Source organism: Simochromis diagramma, unplaced genomic scaffold (genome assembly GCF_900408965.1).
Source record: "Simochromis diagramma unplaced genomic scaffold, fSimDia1.1 OVJJ01000603.1, whole genome shotgun sequence".
Classification (NCBI taxonomy): domain Eukaryota; kingdom Metazoa; phylum Chordata; class Actinopteri; order Cichliformes; family Cichlidae; genus Simochromis; species Simochromis diagramma.
In genome coordinates, this window is record NW_024387414.1 from 19,563,659 (window position 1) to 19,585,633 (window position 21,975).

Here is a 21,975-nt window from a genome sequence, read left to right on the forward strand (position 1 = left end):
CCAGTAAAAAAAAAAAAATAGCAGTTTTCAAGCTGCACACATACACACAGAGAGAGAGAGAGAGCGACACGGGCTCTGTGCAAGAATGGATCAGTGACCTAACTGAGCTCCAAGAAAGAAAGTCAGGTAGGCTTTGTTTCTTTGTTTTACCTCCTTAAATGTTCTTTGTATAGAAATCTAACCAAACTTTCCTTTTTTAAAAGTAAGCTGTAGTTTCTGCAGCAGATTTAGAGAGTTTCTGTGAAGAAAAACAGCTGAACGGAACGATACCTTAGTCATTTTTGATATAATTAAGGTGTGTGACTCAAAAAAAAGTTCGCAGATAGTGATTTAGATCGATGTCAGATGATAACTTCAGTGTTTAATGTTTATGTGGGAAAGTAGCTCTTCTCAGTTTTACTGTTGCACTTGCATCGACGAGCCTACAGGGGTCGCCTCAGACTTTGAATTTGATCCAGTGCAGAATCGATGGCTTTTACATCCATCTGTGTTTATTTTATTTCATGCCCCAACAAGCTCCCGTTCAATTTTTTAAATGACTTTCCCAGGCATTTGTCAAACCTGTCCCTACTAATACACACACACACACACACACACACACACACACACACACACACACAGTCATGTTTCCATATCTCCACAATACATTACACTGACTTACATTCATTTTGCTGTTGTTACCTCAAGCCAAGTCTTCTTAAAATGCACTGATTTTGTTATTTAGAGTGTATTTTTGTACCCACAAGAAAGCCAGATCCTCGGAATGAGATGGTTATGTCAACATAAATATTATATGTATATACATATGTGCATACTCAGTATATGAAATGTTACCCCGTATCGCTGCATTCAAGGTTTCTGATTCAGTTCGGACTGATGTTGTGGCTGCTGTGTGGTCAGAAGTTGAAATGCCATGAGATAAAGGAATGTCCTTGTACTAAACTGTTCTGCTTGCTGCTCCGCCAGCACATCATGTTGTGAAAGCTGCAGCTATTCAGAGCATTTTTAGAAACAATAACATCTTATTGTTACTTTGACTGAGAGAACAAGAAAAGTTTTGTGCTTCGGTTAAACATTCCCCCCTCGATAATCAAAGAGTGATCATGGTTACTCATAGACTGCAATCCCCCTTTTCCCCTTGAAGCAGGGATGTGAAACTCATTTTACATGCGTCCCATTTTGATCTTGTGCTGAGACCTTTACACCGACACCAGGTGTTTAACTAAGCATTTAATCCATGTGATATCTTGATATAAAATAAAAATAAAATAAAGAAGTGCCTTTCTACATGATCAATGTGTAAAATTAAGACAATTATTAAGACACTGCCCAGATTGTCTTGTAGTTTTTGTTGATTGATGAATTTTGTTTTCAACTGAAATTTCTATAGTAGACAGTAAACAGCAACTTTTCTGTCATTTAATTGTTTAAATGTGTCTTAACTACTTATTAAAGGGTGAACGGCTGTGGGGGAGGTCTTTATCAGAAATAAAACCTTTAAAAATACAGTTAAAAGAAAAAATATTTATGCCCTCTTTCATATTTTCCAAAACCGCTCAGTGGGCCGGATTACAGTTTTTCCTGGGCCAATTCTTGCCCCCAAACCTCATGTTTGACACCCCTTTCTTAAAGGGTTTCTGTAACACAGAACCAGCTGATAACTGTTATTTACTGTAACCCTCAAGGTGGTTGATACTACCTAGCTTTTCTAAGGTGAACGATGGACTGATCCTAACAGCCACAGTACCATTCGGCCTTTTGTGCATTCAAACATGTGCGAATACAAAGAAAAGTAAGTGAGAGTCTCTTGAGAGTGATGTCAGATACAGTTAAAAGAGACACTTCCAGCCCATTTCTTCACTTCGAAAGAAGTGAAGAGGCTGTGTCAACTCGACAAGTTGCATCTTCTCCCTCTGTGCTGTCAGGCTGCATCTCAGGGTGTTGAAAAGACACGTCAACTTAATCGGGAAGTTAAAGAGCTGCCTTGGGTCCTTTTCTGAAACTCAATATGGTGTTTATTACACTATTTAGGGGATAATTGTGCTGTGACTTTGACTTCTTGTCCTCTCTTCTCATTGAAACTTCAGGAAGGAAAAAGAAAGGCTTAGTAATGATTTTCTCTCTGGCGTGTGAGTGGCCAAAGTCTCACAGAGATGAGGCGTAATCGTATCTGTTGTTCATGTTGGATGAGATTACTGCTTATTCCCTCATGAGTGCAGCTCCGGGAGGTGTGTAACGAATGAATACGATGTCTGCTGTCAGAGCTCTGTGGTCAGTCCCGAAACTGAGGTCGAAGGGATTCACATAAAGTTTTAGAAATCTGTCTTAATTGGGATTCCTTTCCTGTCTGGTAAAATTTCATGTATGCTCGTGAGTCTGTGCTTTGATGCTCCCGTGTCCTGTGAGAAGAGGATGTGGCTTTTAATGAGAAGTCCAGATGCCACTGTGATCAGTGGAACAATGAATTCCACATTATGTTGTGGTGAAAATAAAAAAAAAATCCCACAAAAAGCTGTTAGTGCCTCCGTCTTTTGTGCTGAAAATGTGCGGATTTGAAGTGTTTTCAGGAAGGACGATCTTTATGAGACCTTGAAAGGATTTGACGGGGTCTCTGTAAGAAAAGCTGCACAGTCACTGATCTGTAGGCTTCCTGCTGACTTCATGTAATGAACCGCGATCACGGATGTCTGAGTTTTGTGACTTCCTCTCTCTTCCCAGGCTTGTGGGATGATAAGACACCCCAAGAGACTGAAAGGAGAATGTTTATGGATGGGTGCTCCTTCAGTGTTTGGGGCAGAAATGTACAGACAGATAACCATGGATGACAAAGGGAACTCTCTTGTGAAATAGTTGGAAACGGTTTTCTCTGAACTTCCATCAACTTCTGCCAAAAGAACAAAACATATATTAGAAATTCCTTTATTTGTGTCCAGTGCAAACCTTTTTTAATTGGATGCGAGACCTCACCATAACACCGCACTACAGGCTGAAATGAGTGTGTCTTTCTCTTGTTTTTATACGGTATAAATTACTGATGTAACTTTTACTGATGTAACACCTGGCTTTAAAAAAAAAAAAAATCACTGCCCTTAGGCTTAAAGCATCACCCGTGAGTCTGATTTGGTGTCTCCTGCCAGGTCTCTCCTCTGTTACACCTGGAACCACACCCACAAGTGATGTCATGGGATCTTGGAGTGCACCTGCGTATCTGTGCAACAAGGTTAAAGGTAGAGGTCAGCAATAAAACAGATTTTCAGGGATTCTTAGTCATCTTTTTTGCTTTTAAGTGAACATTACAAAGTGATATCATGCCATACTCTTACTTCACTTGCAATAGGTATTCTGAATGGGGGTTTTCTTTAGAAAAGCACAGTTGTTTTCATCATGAGGTGGTCAGAGATGGATGATTAATAGAATCAGTCATCACAAATCTGATGATTTTTTTATAGGTCTGCGTAGGGTTGAAAAAACACCCAATTTTTAGTAAACTGTAACTGCTCTGCATATGGTGCTACCCAATAAATAAAGCTCATTAACTTAAAAGTTGAATTTATCATGTTAGTGTAACTGAAAACTGTTTTTCTGATTAATAGAAGCAGTAACTTTGGTTAGTTGAGTGTCTGAAGGGGGGACACGATGGTGAGAAAGTCCCAGACCAGAGTCCAGTCTGGGGGCCTTTCTGTGTGATGTTCCCATGGGAACAGCTACTCCAGTTTCCTTTAACAGTCCAAAGTCACGTATGGAGTTAGGTTAACTGGTGATTCTAAGTTGGCTGTAGCTGTAAGTGTGAGTAGTTGTCTGTCTCTTTGTCGTAGACTGGTTATCCAGGGTGCACATCCTGCATCTCGCCCTACGGTGGCCGGGATAGGCTCCAGGGCCTCCTGCAACTCAGAATTTGATAAGCTGAAGAACAAGATGGGTGGATCTGTGCATTTCCTTTTAATGTGAAGGTGACTAAAAAGAGATGATTTTTGTTCCAAGTCTCATTTCTTGCACATCGTTTCCTCCACCCTGGGGTGTACTCTCCCTTCAGGGAACAGCACAGTCCTGGTGCACAGCTGGCTTTAGAGGACACCGCTGGAGTCTCTGGTTTGAGGAACAGACTTGGCAGTTTTTATTAAACAGCACCTGTAAGAACCAGATTGTGCTTTGAGTCATCACGAAGCATTTTGAGCTAAAAGTTAGAAAAGGTGCCTTAAAAATAACGTGTTTGACTGACTTTGAATGCACTCTGGTGAAGCTGCTGGAGGACAAATGAATAACATGAGGAGTCTTCATGTTTGTACGCACTTTAACGGTGAACATGTCATAAGGGATCTTTTTCTATCATTAATGAAACGCTATTATACGGCCAACATGCATTTGCACATGTGGGTAACAGTGTTTCCCATTCACTTTGGTCATATGAATGGCGTCTTTGTGTGTGCTGTGGAGCATTTTTCAGCATGACAATGCCCAGCAGCCAGCTCTGGCGGATTCGTCCCATCAGCAGCCCTCGGCTCCTGAATATTCATCCACGCTCCTCAACTCGTCCTGACAATAAACAAGAGGCCAGAGGCTTGAATGCCTGGGTGGGGAGGGGAGGAGGGCAAAGGGGCAGAAGGAAGGGAGGCGGAGGGGGGGGGCAAATCCCGGCAAAAGTGGGGGGCAAACAACCCGTTTCCAAGGTAACAAGCCCAGCCTCTGTACTCTGCAGCAGTCTGTGAGAGAAAGGAGAGGGGAGGCAGGAGGGCTTTTTCCTTTTTTTCCTCCTTTTCTTTTTTTTTCTTTTTTTTCTGGTCGGTTTTAGTTGGAAAGACATGAGTCGCAGTTTATTGAGAAGGGCAGGTATCCGGCAGAGCCAGCCAAAGTTTTTCACCGTGTAGACGAACGGGATCTGTGCGTCGCAAAGGGATTATAATCTCAAGCAGCCATGGATGTGAGGGGAAACTCGGAGGTAAAAGCCGTCTGCTTTTTTTTTTTTTAAACAAACAAAAATTTACCGACGAGCTACGGCAGGAAGTTTAATTTGTCACAAAGCAGCTAGTGGGACAAAGCAGGGGTGGAAAATAACTTTTTAAAAAGTTGCAAGGTGCGTTAAAGTGTCTCCATGTGACCATATTTGGTCAATGGCATGCTGAACGATGAAGTGCAGTCATCGGCAGACTGCTTTGCTTTCACCCCCCCCGACAGCTGACCCTTTGAATGAAGAAAAATGTCCCAGCGGATGCAGGCAGTAACTCTGCGGGCTTTGTAATTAGTTATTATCGGTCAAACATCCCTAAAGTCAAACCAGCAGATAAGTAAGAAAACAGCACAAGACTCCAGATCACACGACTCTGAACTGAGCACCCTGTGTCCTTTTTCCTGCTGGAGTTCAGGCTTATGGTGAGGGGGGTGACTTCTGTTGTTTTGGCCAGGGAAGGGTAAAAACCCAAATACTTTTTAAAACATGCATTCTGCGTATTTTAACCTTTACACTCTTGTGCATGTGCAGTTTTATCTGTTAACGCTTTTTGCGCCACACATTTGGAGATCATTTGCATTTCGTGTAATGTAGCAGTCCTTAAAAAGTGTCATTAATCACACCTCTGTGGGTTAAAATGATCATGTACGTGTTTTCAGCTCTACTTCTTAGTTTGGTGCCTTTAATTTAACTTCGTCTGACCTGGCTTTGGCGCAGATGCAGGTCCAGGGTTGGTTTATTTATTTTTTTTGTGATTCACTGAAACATGTGCATTTACTTACTTGGATAAAGGGGGAAAATCTGGCCCATGTATCACAATTGTTTCAGGCAATTTAAACTTCTAAAAGCACCTTTTTTTTAGAACAACGCTGGGAAAAGAGTGTTTTCACTACACTGAGGTTTGTGTAGGTTAAGTATGGAGAGCTGTGTGGCTGTCTTTCTTGAATGTTTTGGTTCCTGAATATGAGTTTTCTTAACAGATTACAGCCTAAATCCTTATGATCTTATCTCACTCACCATAATGCAAACCCTATGGCTGTGAGCGGTTTTCTTTAAGCTTTCTTTTTCCTCCCTTAAAAAAGCCTTTCCATTGTGCAGATCAAACAATGACCTTCCCCTCTCACTGGATGGGACTGTCAACACAAAGCTATTGAGGAAGTTCTTCTCTGTTCTCCATTCACTCTAACAGGAGTGCGTCTAGCCTAAACGGGCCGTTGTTCACTCAACATCACAATCAAGAGTTGTTTTTGTCTTCAAGATAGGTTCATTGGGATTTACTGAGAATCGTGAGGGTCTGAGGTTGTAGTTTTCCTCACCGTCATGCTAAAGCGATCCTCAACCACATTTCTTCAGATCTGGGGGGTGTATTTCTCCAACATGCGGTTTTGACAGATTTCCCAGTCATAAATCTGCAGATCACAAGACCATCTCCCTTAGCTTCCCTCAAACAGCCACAGAAGTCACAAAGCTTCTTTTGAAAGCAAGCTTTTCATTGCCTTTCATGAAAGCATTTAATCTTATGTGACTATATCTACGCAGAAAGGGGACATATGATGCCGGTGCCTTTGGCTCGCCTGTGGCTGTTTTAACCAATTCAGCTCTCACATTCACGTGGCTTAAAAACACAGCAGATGTCACACCTGTGGAGAGAGCACAGAACAATAACGTGTGTGTTTCTTTCTAGGATTATAAACACTGATCTCATCGATCTGCTGTCGCTCAGCTAAGAAACTATATTAACCTTGCTTTCCGCCGTGGGATTTTAGTTCATTGAAGGTCATGCTATGCTGACTTAATATTAACTTTCAGGCGTACAGTATTACCCACTGATTTAGGTCTAAGGCACACTCTTAGTCATACTGTTGGTCACCATGCTGCGGCCTCAACATGCAAACTAGATTTATTGGCATCCCAGTGTTTTACTTTAGTACATTTTACTTCCACCTTCCATCCTTGATATGAGTGTTTGAGAGCCTGCCTGACCTCTCATTAGCTCATGAAGTAAAGCAAAACATATCACTTTCTTTCTGTACTGGACAATAACCGGTGAATTGTGATGGATCATGAGTGGGATGAGCTGCTATATCACTGGTGTTCTGGTTTTCACAAGCGCTGGTGTTAGGTTGATCAGCACCTCATATGATGCTCCATTCATGGTGCTTTGTTAGTAGACTACAGTCACAGCAGCAGTTCTGTTGTCAAAAATTTCTCTGGCTAACACTGATTGCAAGACCTTCAGAGCTGCCAGCTATGGACCTCTTTTACAGCGTAACGTAGTGACACTCACCGTTCCAGGTGCCAAACCAAAGATGCCATCGTGATTCATTTATATTAGTCGTCTTTCCTCTGGGGCTGCCCAGAATTGCACAGTGCAAAACTGCCTTAAGCTTAATCCCTTTTGCATTTACCAAAAGAAATCTACGACTGGTGTGTCTTAAGGTTTCCTAGGAAGTTTCTCAAGCTCTCTCCAGCTGCAGTGCCAACACGACTACACTTCCTCTCACCCACTCACAGTGCCTCTGGTTCAATAGTGCTTTTTTCTTTTTTCTTATTAAAGATGACAAGTGCAGGATTTCCACAAAGCTTTAGAAAGACTTTGGTTACAGCCTTTTTCTGTTTGTCTTTTAATAAAAATCCAAAATATTTTTCAAGCTATTTCATGTGAAGTAAAAATTAAGCCTCAAGCTACTGTGTAACTTAACCTCTATATGTAACCGTTTATAAGCTCCCCCTGGGCTGTATAGTTAATGGGTCGTAATGTTTTAATAGGATTTTGCATGCCATGTCAGGGTAACAAAACATCATCATGTAGACGTTATCATGCCGTAAGACGTCCTGACTATATTTATTCGAGGGGCTACATTTGTCATGTATAGTTGCGTGCTGAGATACGAGCAGCGCTCGGGTTGGATGTCTGGAGTACACACACTCTCAGCTGTGTTTTCATTTCTTAAACACTTGTCACAACCTGTTGATACTCAGAATAAATGGTGCAAGCGCTGCATTTACAAAGCCTCCTTATAAAGTAGACAGCCTATAATCTTTAATGAATTGCTAGTGAATTTGACTCGGAGCATAATTTTCCCAGTGCCATTAATCAGCACATATTGACTTGAGTTTCCAGATTATTGAACTCAAAACAGCTAAAGCCGAGGAACGTCTTTATCTGTCTCAGTCATCACATGCGTAATGACTCCCCTAATGAGATCACGTCCAGTTATATTAATTAACTCACTGGCTACTTTAAGTCAAGAGTGCTAATGCCAGTGTAATCAATGGGAGCCCAGTTGTTTTCTTCAGGATTTGTTCATCAGCGAAGCCTAAAAAAAGGGGGTAATTTGATCCACATATTTTAAGTGCTCCACAAACAGCTCATATTTGTTCTGTTTCTAACTAAAACTGTGCGGTGAAGTTCGGGGAAACATCACATTTATGGCCAAAAGAATCCAGTGCCAGCTGTTCTTAAGTTTTTATAACTAGTGATGGGAAAAGAAAGTGTATGAACAGTGGAAACTGGGTTATGAATGAGTGGTCATGCTGCTGGCCCTCGTCCAACATGGGAGAAAATAAAGAAATCCATATAGCTTGTTATGAACGGTTTCATGTAAGAACTGCTTTCTTTTGGCTGTCTGTTAGTAATTGGGTAACATTACGGTTCAGCCGAGGATGGGCGGCTGATTAGTGATTAGTGTCACGCTGTCAGTAGACTGAGTCTCCCGTGGTGGGCAGATGAACATGCAGAGTGATAGTCTCGGTGGGTGTGTATTGGTAAAAAACAAGGTTTGTGGATTTATTGAGCAACAGGGCTGTGATTTCTGGAAAGAGACACTGCTGCAGAATATTTTAAATGCACTTTTTTGGTTCTTTGAGTACTACAAGGAAAGAACCCTTGAAGTTATACATCTCTACAGCTGAGATCTCCAAAACTGCGCAACACCGTGAAACAGTCTTTAGAAAAATGAGATTTCTAGACTCGACTGTTCCTTTAATTTGCATAAAACTGATAGATTCTGAGAAATGACTCATAGGAGAACAAATGAACCACGCAGGTATTAGTAAAGCTAATCTCTTTCTCTGTTGACTTAAGCTTTAAGAATTTGGCAAACAAGAGCACATTTTGTGTCCTTGGAAAAGTCAAAGACTTTTCTGTTGGAGGTCAGCTTTGTGACAGATTCACCCCCCCACCTCCCCGCTGCAGCTCAGATGGACATAAGCCTGTTTTCCACATGCCTGCCTCTGCAGCTGTGCATGCTCATATCTAGGTTATACAGAAGGGGTTTTCATCTTTTCCACAAGGAGAAAATATGCTATGATTACCCTGAAAAAAAAACAGAGATAAAAAAAGAAGTATTGGTTCCACCTGGACAATCGAGCTACAGTGGCAGCATGGCAAAACATGTGGTAGTGTAATTATATAGGTATGGGTATGTGCAACTGCCAGTAGCACTGACCTTGGTGGTTTTCTTTTACATAGACAGATAGAGGCCGTCAGAGTCTCAAATGGGTCTCCAGAGAGTCTCACTATGAACACAATGCACATATATACTTCAGGTTTTCAGTTTCAGATGGGAATTTTTGCTTTCCCATCATGGTTGGCTTATAAAATGCCTAAAAACAATCTTTACATGTAGTGAAAATGATTTTATGTGTATTCATCCTGTTGAATATCAAATCCTGGGTGCCCTTCTGAAAATATGTATCTGTACCTCAACTCCCACGCTGCTCTGCTGACATGATTCGGCTCAAATTGGCTCAACGGACTTTGTCCGCTGGGGACAAAACTGGTCTTTCAGGAGGTACTGAAACAATGGTGTGGATCAGTGTGTGGGCTTTTGCACTCATGTCTGCCAGCAAGTTGTGACGTCTGGAAAGAGTTGAGAATTCGCAGAGATTTTCACCCTTCCTTTCCCCATTTGTTTTTGGCTGCCTGTGAGCTCTGCAGTGGTTTGAAAAACCTTGAAGTCAGGTTGCTGATCAGCAGAAATAGAGAACCGGGTCAACCAGAAAAGCAGAGAAACAAGAGGCAGGCAGCTCTGTTTATGAAAGCTGTTGTGTCTGCTGCTTCTGATGCATATTTTTAAAGTTTGCCAGTCTTGATAATAACATGAAAATGTTACGTAAAGTTAAGCGGTTCCGTGAAGATTGCTCTTAGCCAGGTGCGTATTTGTGTAGCCTTACACTGAATGAGAACAAAGGTTTTGGCTTTGACTCCAGGTGTTTCTGCCCCTCTGCTGTGCTTCCTTTCACCCTCTGAGAACAGACTTTAATATTTTGAATGCAGCCAAGGTCTGACGGATAATGCAAATATTAGCACATTCCTGCAAGTTGCGGGGAGAACTATGTATCAGATAATATGTCAAAAGTGACAGTGCCAAGGACATGTGGACTCTCTTTAAAAGACACACACACACATAGACTACAGACTGATAAAAGACTTACTTTTTAACCATCTCTCCCTCTCAAGGACACACTGAGTACAAAGAGCTCTTTTATTCCAGGCCAAACAGTCTAATGGAGACACTGTCATGGTCCCATTTCATCAATATGCTCCTGTTGCTGGGGGAACATATGCGTCATTGATATGTAATCACATAATACTTCTGGACATGAACATGACAGAACCAGGAAAAACCCTGAAATGGCAAAGCTAGCTAATTAAGACGATGGTGTTGAATATCCAAAAGTGACACGTTGGCTTACAGGATTTGTTTTTATGCCAGAGGCAAAAACAGCCAGATAGTTTTTAATCTCTGCGTTGAGGTTGAAGTAAAGGGATTAAGAAGTAGCGCTTAAAAAAGAAAATAAGGAAGAAAAACTTTTAGCTGACTAAGTCTGGATGTTTTGCTAAGCTAAGATTTGAAAGAAGAGGAAGCAGGCCAGTTGCTTGGAAATGTGGATATGTGTTAGTCGACATGGTTAGGCGAGACAATAGAGTGTAAATAAAGGATGGATGTGCTAGCGGCATTTTGGGTGTAGACAAAATGCCAAACTCATAGGACTTGTTTTTTTAAGCAGGACGTGACCATATATAGGATGAACCTGGGGAGTTAGCTTACACTAGCCTAACTAGCTAGAAGAGTGCATTGTGGTTCAGTGTGTTGTAAAACAGGATGATAAGTTGGCTAGCGACAAACAGACAAAATGTATTGATCACAGAAACCGAACAATGTGACTTTGAGTGCACTGGATGTTGTTAGTTTCAGGGTGTTGATCTTCAAAAATGGCTGATCACACCAAGAAACAAACTCACCCACAACAGGCCCATGGGAATACTCTTCATCATAAAGAAGACTTACAATCATCGTATATTGGGAATCCAGATGTGGCCGGATTGAATTAAAAGATGAAGAAAAGTCAGTAAATAGGAGCAGAGCATGGGCTTTGGCCCTTTCCAGACGACGATACAGGAAATTTATTAAACCACGGCTTCATCTTCAACGCCCCTACAAGGCCTGTATGCAAAATGCAGTGGATCATTATGCTCCATCTCCTGCAGAATCTCCTTTCTGTTGAGCTTTTCAAAAGACTTAATCACTAGAGATGTTAAAGTCCAGTCCCTGAACTTTTATTAGTCTTATTAAATTTAAATAATTTTCCACCCATGTTTACTTAAGATGGAAAGTTGGCATTTTAAACCTAATTGAGGCCTAATATTAAATTAAAAAAACAAACAAACAAAAAATGACGTTGTAATGAGCCCATGATACAGTGTTACAGTAAGAAAAGGACTTCACATTGAAAAGCTGACTGGAGCCCTCAGCCTCTCGGCCTGGGGCTCGGTCACTCTGGCACAGCTGGCTGCCGGCGGAGCTCACGGGCACATCACTGCAACCCCCCCTGGCTTCTGCTTCGCGGCTGCTGAGTGACCTCTCATCTGGGGCTCTCCTTAACTCTTTCTGGGATGTTTCTGGGATAGTGGCGCAGCTGCCCCTCTGTTGGTCTTCCTTGGTCTCTTGTGTTCTGGGGGCCTCTGGATGTCTGGAGTTTTGATCTCCTCCATACCTGCTTCATGCCCTGGAGGACGGGGCTGTGGCCCCCACACCCTCTAGCAGATCATTACATGAAGGAACCTTTTAATACAATCCTTTTTGGCTCCTATCTCAAAGCACACTGTGCGCTGTCGATCTTATGTGCTGCACAATAATGTTTAATATTTAGTATTTACTGTTATATTCCCATAGATCATCGTGATTTTGTTTATTATGTTGCTCTTTTTTTTTCTTCTGCTTCTTCTCTCTTTTTTCTTTCTCAACAGGTGATCCAGGTGATCGATATATGTATTTTTTGTCTGCTTATTTTGTTGGTTTTTGTTTTTTGCCCTTTATCCCCATCCCTCTTCCCCGCTGTTTTTCTTTCCCTCTTTCTTTCTCCCCTTTCTTTTCCCCAGTCAAATCTATACGGGGACAGTACTTTACCATTTGGTAAAGTAAATCCGTTGGGCATCTTTCTTCGCCTTTAGACAATAATTCTGATGGCAAAAGAGCCAAACGGGACAGGCAAAAAAAAGAAAAGAAAAAAAAGCTGACTGGTAACTTGGTTACAAGTTACAATTAAAATATTATTACTTAAAAAAAAAATCTATTTTAATGGTATATAGCTTTTAAATGAACCTTTATCTTGTCAGTTGTCAGTTATGCACCGCTTCATAGGAAAAATTGGAAAAAAGATGAATAACAGTACAAACTCTTGTCTAGTCATCCAGCTCAAGGCTATTTAGCTTAATGGTTAATGCTGCCTCTTACTGGGGTTTGTGAGATTGTTCGGTTTCCCCTCTGCAGAGAGCTCGATTGAGATAGTTTGCAGGCTGGTTCAGGCCTACATGTGATCTTTAGACTGCTGCTTTATTCAGCAGTTTCATGCTCTCCTTTTGCCTTATGTTTGACACCCCTGATGTAATGCTGTGTTCCAGATACCTCGGAATTCAGATGTTGGAGAACGTTCCAGAAAAGGCACGGGAAAACAAGATTTGTTTTGATTCTTAGCAAGATAGAGGCATTCAAGTGTCGCTAGCAATACAACATAATACTTATTTTATTGAGCTTAAAAATACCGCTACAGTATATTCATGGATAGAGCCTCAGTGTCAGTCACTGCTCTGCGTATGGATTATTTAGTGAGTCACAGATACAGAACAGTGCCATTAGAGAAAAGTTTTACCGTTTTACTCCTGTTTACGTTCAGTACCGCTATCTTGAGTTGCTATCTTGGGATTGCTAGGGCTGCTCTGACATGTCAGGTTGGAAATCCTAGTTGAGGGGACATTCCAGATTGAAATTCCTAATTGGAACTTGGAAATTAAGAGTTCAACTTATTCAGGAATGCACTACAAACGTCAGGGTTAGTCATGTCAGCTTTGTTTTGTGTTATGTTGCTTAATGACAAATTTGCCCCATTTTCATTATCAGACTTCCTCCATCCTCACATATCCAAGTTCCTCCTAACAAACCCTTTAGAAAGAAACATCTGAAAAAGCAAGACGGGGACGTGTGGGTGAAAAGAGTGGACACGGAGGGAGAAAGATGGAGACAGAAGAATTGTGTTTTTACAACAACAGGACAGCAACCTCAGGCTAAAGTGTGCCTTTTTGTGTCCTGCCTCCAAACCCCGTAAAACCCCAAAGATTTTAACACTCTGCGATGTCAAGTGTTTCGTCAGTTGTTGACCGTTAGCTTGCCCTTGGCTCTGACATCTCAAGAGAAAAGTTGTATTGAATGTGGTTGAATGCACTTTAAAGGTACTCTAGAGCTTTCTTAGAAGTGGTTGTTTACAGCCAGTAATTTTGTGTAGAGAGATGGTATCAGACCTCAGGAAGTCAGTTGGCTAACGCCTTGGTGTTTACACTGAAATGTCCATCTTGGGCCTCTGTGACCCATTTCTGTGATTATAGCTTTCTGAGTCCAAAAAAAATGAAAACAATAAATTTACACAGATTAAAATTGATTCTAAGTTAGCTACATAAGGTAATAATGACGTTAAAGAAATTATTTCTGCGCTTCTTTAAGGTGTTAGAGATCAAATCAGCGAGAAGAGAGTGGAGTGAATATCATCTCCAAACTCACCATATTTTAATCAGGTATAAATCATATTTACACAGCTGCCAGTGTCTCTGGATTCATGCTTCCTAATTTAACTTAGTCAAATTTTGAATAAGATGAAAAATTTTATTTCTCAAGTTCTCTGAATGTTTTTCTCAACGTCCCTTTTTTTCCTGTCAAGCATGATTTGTTATATTTTTATCGTTGTTTAGTCCATCGTGAATCAGTCTAGATAGTTACACGCGTATTAGGATAGTCTTCGATGCCGGACATGTGATTTGTAGAAATCATTTGAGAATTTCTCTAATTTTAGATCAAACAGCATGTTGATTGATGACTCTGTCTCTCTCCGAGGCATGTGAGTGGATGCTTATGTTGAATCTTACGTAACTATTTGGATGACAGGAAATAGATGCAACTTTCTACATTTTCCCTCCTATTTTGGGACTAATGTTCTGTTTTTACTTTGAGCTCTGCGGTTTTATGGTTCACAGAGGAGCAGCAGCACTGGCGGAGTCGTATACAGGACAAGGCAAAATCGTTCTTTGTGTTGGATGAAAATAACGATGCATGCCTCGTCGTTCTAGCCCAGTCCACAATCCACAGGAAATAGCTGACAGCAGGAATGCTCCCTCTCTCTTCTCATCTGTCTCTATAGGAATCAGCTCCACTACTGGTTGGCTGGCTTCTTCATACAACAGCTTCCTGTAAACAAGTCATGCTGCCAAGCACCCTCCTATCCTCCAACTCTGATCTCTAGGGATCTCCGTTTGACCTCCTCATGCACCAGAACAATTGCTTTGAGCCTTTTTGAAAGGTTCATTGCTGCACTTTCAGGGGCACTGGCCCTCAGTTTGAAGGGAGGCTTTAACTAACTGCTTTGACAAACTTGAGTAAATGTTTTAGGAAGAACGACTTAACAGTTTCAGTGCTACATCAGCGTTTCATAGTGTTATAAAGAGAGGGTTGTTTAGGATGAAAACAATTACACGCTCAATAGTATTTTCATTGCTATGTTCTTTTCACTTATTTTAGACGTGAAAGGTGGTAAATATGTTTGTCTGATACCAGACATACTGCTTGAGTATGAGCCATTGATTACAATTAGGCAAAGCATGAAGAGCATATGGAAAGATTAGGATGTGGGTTAAAATAGCAGACCCTGAATGTCTGTTGTGTACTGTGGGTAATCCATAGCCCGTAAGACTCTTGCAGAGACCTTGGTTGGAATCTGCCCGGGCCTATCTGCCGTGTGGCTTCCTCTGCTCTCTCTCACAGCTTTCCTGTCCTAGCATAATAATAACTAAAGAGCCCCACTCCTTCCCCAAAAATATACCTATAGTATTATGTGTACAATATGGTGAGTAAGCAATTAGCACTTTATTTGCTAAGAGGGTTTGCCTACCCATCTATCCACCCTGACCTCCACCCTATGCACAAAAGATGGGTTTCAAATATGAGTTTAAGCGTTATGAGAGTCTTTAAATATTAACTTTGTTTTAAAAAAATCTGTGTTCTTTTCAAGTCTAGAAATAAGTAAGCTAAATTAGTTTTCTGGACTTCGCTTGAACTCAACCTTTAATGTTAGTATCAGCAGAGTAGCACATGTGAATATATGTATTTATATATGATTCATAATGTTTATAAAGAGCTTGCTAAATAGAAGTTTAGCTTTTTCTTTGGCAGCACTGTATACCCGTATGCTTTGATCCCGAAAGGAAAATTTTCTAGGCGTAAAAACCCCCACAGCTGTGCCGGGAGCTCCGGGGCTTCTCCAGCACAATATTGTCTACATACTGTCAGTTATGCCACTTACGTTCAGTTTATTGAAAGTCATCTGCAGTGTTTACACTGGAGATTCAAGATGGCAGATGGGGTGAAATGGAAAACTCTGTAGGATTTCTTTATTAGCCCGAGCTGTGAAAAATTGTCAGATGCAATAGTAGTAAAGCTACCATTGATGGGGGATAATAGTAACAGCTGCTGTTTCAAAACCTTGCATTGACACATTGATACTACAGTTATATAGACTCATAACCACAACAGATGAAAGAACTGCTATGTTGTATCAGTTTATTCATTTGTTTTTGGCTGCACATGCACATGAGAGGTGCTGTATCAGTAGAGTTAGTGTTGCCTTCTGTTAGCTTTGTTTTTTGTTATGTGGCTCCTTAGTGTAGTGGTTAATATGCTCACTTAGCAAAAGATCTCTGGCTTGAGACCGGCAGGGGACACAAGTCCCTGGGAGGGTTGCAGCAGGACCAGTATGAAAATTTGCAGAGTCATCTGACGTGGCGACTCCTTGGGAATAAGAGAGCAACTAAAATAAGCTTTTTAGCTCTATGATTCTATATCGTGAAAATATTCACGACAAATACAAACAATAGAAATGGTTTAATATTCCGTATAAAACCCATGTTTAAATGTTTGATATCCCTGTGTTGTAGGTGAGCGGGTGGTTTGCAGACGAACATGACTGCCAACAAGAGTTCAAAGGCTGCACCTCGTGCTGCAGGAGGTAAAGCTCCTCGGGACGTCCCTGACAGGTCAGTGACATGTTGGACAGGGTGGGCTTGGGTATGTGCATTTCAGGGAGCATTAAGTGGTTTCAAAGTGACCAAATGACTCGACTTGAAAGACAAACAAATCCACTGCTCGAATTTATCCATATTTTCCTATTTGTTTCACTCATGGAAAAAAAACAACTAATGATTGTCAGTCATGATAAGGCTTCCAAAGCTTTTGCAAGTATGATCCTGTTTCCTGGACAAGTGCCCCATTCAGCCCTGAACTGAATACTGAGCTGAAACGTGTGTCAGCATGTCGAGAAGTGACAGTGACATACTGCGGGAAAACTCATTTACAAATGCTTTGTAAAATATAATTCTTTATGATCCTGTCAAATTTGTCAAAAGCCCCTCTGAGTCACATTTCCTGTCACATCAAATAAAATGTGTCGTATTTCATATGTTGATAAATTGAAATTTATAGAATTCAAATATTTTCAGTATTGCAGCAAATAAATGGCTGCACATGCATACTTTTAACAAACCTAATAAATAATAAATCAGCTTTATTATCTCCTGATTTGTTGCATTCTTCTTTTTCTTCATGTGCTGAAGAGACTGTAGAAATAATATTTTATAAATGCCTTTAAAAATTCCAAAGCTGTGTGACAAAAAACCACCACATGTGGTCTTTAAGTAAATGTACAAAAAGAGATAAAAAAAAACAACTGGCATGTTTTCATGTCAATTCATGAATTTATATGATACTGTGGTCTAAATTTAAACATTAGAAAAAGAAATACATTTTTAAGGTATCCTGAAAATTGGACATATTTGAAGAACGACCCTTTTGTCTTTGTTGAAGCTGTTACACGACTCTGCCATAGCTGATTTTAAACAGCATTTTTTTTTTTAAATCCATGGTTTCTATTATTCTTATATAGTTAATGATTCCCAGGGATGTTGCTGATTTCTATTCCTTTTCTCATTTTTCATTCTGATGAAGCAAGACACACAGAAGAGAGCATTTCCTACATAAAATTATAATGTAACCTAATGGAGCTGGTTTCTGTAGCTGCTCATTTAAATCAGGCCTAATGCAAATGGAAAACCACATAAAGCATAATTTGTGGTACTGCATCGAATCCCCGGTGCAGTGTGTGACATTCCTTGTGTTTATACTTATGTGCTGATGTGGCCGCATCCTTAATTCATGAGTGAAACTGAGTAAGTCTTGAACAACAGAGAGGAGAACATTTGCAGACTTTTGGGTGCGAGCACAAATTAAAATGAGAGAAATATCGTATGTCTGTACAGTTAAGCTAAATACATTCACAACAGAGGGATTATTCTTGTGCTAATCTAATATACTGAATGTTTATTACTATCAAACAAATCCAGCACAGTTGAGGTGGTGTTGCTGGGATTTCTATGAGGGTACAAGTCTCAGTGGGTAAATCTAGTATAACTAATTTTAGGTATTACTGTGTACACACTGTTCTCCATAGTAAACATTCGCAACTAGTCATTGTAAGTAAAACACTGATCGCAGTAGCACAAAGCTTTCTCATCATCCCCCTTGCACCCCATTTATCCATTTAACCTGCGTCTCTTAATAAAAGTATTTGTTATTATTGGCAGCTGGTGGTCCTCAGGGACTCGTCTTACACAAGACTCTTTAAGATCATATTTAAAGCTCGTGAGATGCAGCCAGATGTTTTAACAGATGGAGAAGATTTATGTGCTATTCAATGGATTCTCACCGACGTATGAAATTAACCAAGGATAAATTTCTAGGACAAATTATGCTTGTGCTTAACTGTGAAGCCCCAGGAGGGGAGCATTTTAATATGCAACAGCACATGGGCAAAGTCTCGATTAAAATGAGTTGAAATTGGAAACTTGTCCAAATATAGGATCTTCGTCTGATGTTGTACTCTGAATGGACATGGACCTCCAAGACTACAGTGAAGACTACTACACTGTTTTCATTTGTACACATTTGCCATATTTAGGTGTTACGCACTGATAATTGACAGAGAGCTGGTAAAGTCGGCACATGCGGAGCTATAAGTTTAGGGAACAGGCTGAATTCTCCATCCTGGTCAGTAACGGGAAGTGGCTTGTGGTTGGAATGCCCTGGAAGCCTGAGTAAGAGCCAGAGGCCAGGTTGTGACTGGCATTCAGCTCTTTGTAGAGTACTGTATGTGTGGCCAGTCCATCTGAAGCTGACTAAACTGGGCTTATTTTTACAACTCTTAAAGCACCCAAAGCCTTGAATAGGCAAAAAATCTGATAGAAAAGATGAAGCTCAGCACAACGTTTTGACTATCTAATTTAGAGGTCTTCAAAGTCAGACTACAGGTCAGTTGGTTTTCTAATATTATTCTTATACTCATATTATTTTATGTTCACAACTGAAATAATATGAAGCTGTCAAGTGGCGTGTGAAGACAGGAAGTTTTCACAGGATTCTGTGCAGACCTGTGAAAGCTAAGTACACCCTCACTGTTTTGATAGGAAAGAAGAGAGTAAATAACAACCAGGTGCTGATAATCAAATGCACTTGAAAAACTGATCATCAGCAAGTGTGAACACTGTTATAAAAGCAGATGTTTCTGCAGCCTCCTGGTCTGGAGCCTTGGGGTGTGTGTTTACACAATACCACAATCTCTGGAACATTGTGCTTTGATCAGAAAAGACCAAAGTAGAGATGTTTAGCTATAACACACAGCTCCATGTTTGGTGAAAAGCACGGTGGGGGATTGGTGATGATTTTGGCGCATTCTGCAGCGACAGGACCTGGGCACCTTGCAGTCAGTGAGTCATCCATGAACTCCTGTGCATACCAAAGTATTCTAGAGTTAAACGTGAAGCCATCTGTTGGACAGCTAAAGCTTGGCCCAAATTAAGTCACGCAACTGCGCAAGGATCCCAAACACAGCAGCAAATTGACAATAGAATGGCTGAAAAAGAATAAAATCAAGGGTTACAATGACCTCAGCCTGAATGAAATGCTGTGGGACCTTAAGAGAGCTGTGCATACGATGCACACATGATTAATAGTGGGTCAACAAGCACCTCCTGGGACTTTCTCCACTAGGGTTTAAATACCTGGGACTCTGCATCTTTTCGTGTTAGAACTGAAAAAGCCTCTTGGATGAGGGGTGAAAATCAGTTCAGACATGTCAGAGTAAAGACACAGCAGTTTGTGCACAATTATGCTGCGTTCTCTCTTTAAGATGTTCTGAAAGCCCAGCATGAAGCCAGCGTGAGTGTTTTCTCCCAGATCATCTCGTTTTTGCTTGTTTACTGTCACATTGTGGAATCATTGTTAGGCATGGAAACACAGCACTTCCAATCTTTCCCAAAGTAAAACCCCAGGGAGAAAATGAATAGTGTCATGATTAACTCAATAAACTGCACTGCTAGTGGTATTAGGATTGCATTGTTGAGTGTTTGGTCTGGTTGCTACTAAAACATTCCAGTTGATACTTCGCTTCAGAGATGCTGTTCCCTCACTAGGTTCCTGTGGCAGACGTAGTCCTTGGCAGAATTTATGATCGGAGTTTTGCCAGGAAAGCAGTAGGAATTTAATTTCCCAGACAAGTTCTTTTCAACAGCTCCCCACTGAAACACCGCAACACATGCTGACTGCTGATTAACATCAGTGCTTTAAAAGGATTGTATTCATGAAACCATGGGGTCTATTTGGCTTTTTTTTGGTTTGGGAAATAGGTGCAGACATAATAGGTGCACAAATGTGCAAGCATACATGGGAATACAATATATATGACAAAAACAGAGGTTTTATATTTCCAACAATCTTGAAAGTCAGTGTTTGGTATGATAACCTTTATTCTTCAACATAGGCAAGGTTTCTTGTAATTTCTTTCAGTTGTCTTCAGGAATAGTTCTCCAGGCTTCTTGAAGGACATTCAAAGCTCATCTTTGTATTTTGCTGCCGTTTTTCTGTTCTCTGTCAAGATGACTCCCCATTGCTTCATTAATGTAGAGGTCCGGGCTCTGGGGAGGCCAATTTATCCAGATATTCTTATACTACACCGGCAGGGGGTTTGGGTTCATTGTCATGCTGAAAAATGGATCCTTTGCCAGACAGATGCTTCCATTTGGTGGCTCAAAATCTGATGGTACTTTTTTGCATTCATTATTATTCAGTCAATTTTGAGAAGATCCCCAACCTGTAAGACTTGTTGCCTCTTGTTTTCAGTCCAGTTCTTGTGTATGGCATACCTCAGCCTTTTCTGGCTGTTTACCTTCATTAAGAATTCTTTAATTGACGGCCATCCCTCCACTGAGACCATTTCTGGTGAGGCTTTGCTGAACAGTAGATGAATCAACTGAAGGGCCAGATGTATCGCTCAGGTCCTGTGTTAGGCCTTTGATGGATTTTCTTTCAGCACATGAATTTGAGATACTGTTCATCTGTTGTTGTTTTTTAGGACTGCTGCTTCTTTTGTCCTCCAGTTGCCAAGTTTCCTCAATTTTTTTTAGGAAAATACACAGCATGCTGAGAAATGCAAGTTTGTGGCTAAAAGCTCTCTGGGAATCCCCTTGTTGGTGTATAAATACTATTTTATATTTGTCAAACTGTAATTGTTGGTATTTTTTGTTGACTCAACTAAAGAAATGGGAACAAATGATGTGTTTTTGTGACAGGTTGGTTGTTTACTAAGTTTTCTCTTAGGTGTAGTCATAACATTCTTGAGTTAGGTGCGCTCTTTATGCTTGAATGATTCAGAGGTCAGTGTTAAGTAGCTTAACAAAATAAAAGCATTTTTCTGAAAGTTGTTAGGTGCAAGGACTGGAAAAAAGTAACCAATGTCCACAGGAAAAATTAAAAAGACCTCAAGAAAGCCTGGAGAACTATCACTCAAGACTACTTTAAAAGTTCCCAGAATGTCCGGATCATTGGAAACAAAATATGAGGCAATGAGGGGTGGCTCGAGGCTTTTGGACAGTGCCCCCCCAAAAATAAAACTGCACCATGTCATGTTATAGCCCCGTTATATTCATCCTTTAATAAAAATCTAAAAATTTGATCCCCTCAGTGTTGTAGCAGTTGTCCCCGCACTGTAGAAAATGGAATAATAAGAATAAAAAGGACAGTTTTTTTCAAAGAAAATTGAAATTCTTTTTAAACATTGCAGCCATTGCAGATTACACTAGCCATAAACCTCACTTTGTTTTTGCATTACTACTGCAGTTTTTTCGGAAACCACCTAATATAGGTAGTTTCCCTTAGGTAGTATCATCACAGGCATAGCATACATACATTTTCACTGCCATGCAGATGACACCAGCCTTTATCTATCCATTAAGCCAGATAATACACACCAATTGCAGGAACTGCAGGAATGTCTTGAAGACATAAAGACCTGGATGACCTCTAATTTTCTGCTTCTAAATTCAGATAAAACTGAGGTTTCTGTACTCAGCCCTAAAAATCTTGGAAATGCATTTTTTA

General features: G+C 40.6%; 1 protein-coding gene across 2 annotated transcripts in view; it reads left to right on the forward strand.

Annotated features, from left to right (window-relative positions):
* dennd2b (DENN domain containing 2B) overlaps positions 1-21,975 on the forward strand; it is a 56,569-nt gene continuing 34,594 nt past the window's right edge. The window contains exons 1-2 of one of the 2 annotated variants that reach the window (XM_040012158.1): positions 1-126; positions 16,428-16,526. In XM_040012158.1, coding sequence (XP_039868092.1) covers positions 16,453-16,526 — 74 coding nt within the window. In that variant the 5' untranslated portion in view covers positions 1-126; positions 16,428-16,452. Of the gene's footprint in view, positions 127-4,684; positions 4,937-16,427; positions 16,527-21,975 lie in introns of those variants that run through there. The other variant, XM_040012157.1, reaches the window with a different exon arrangement.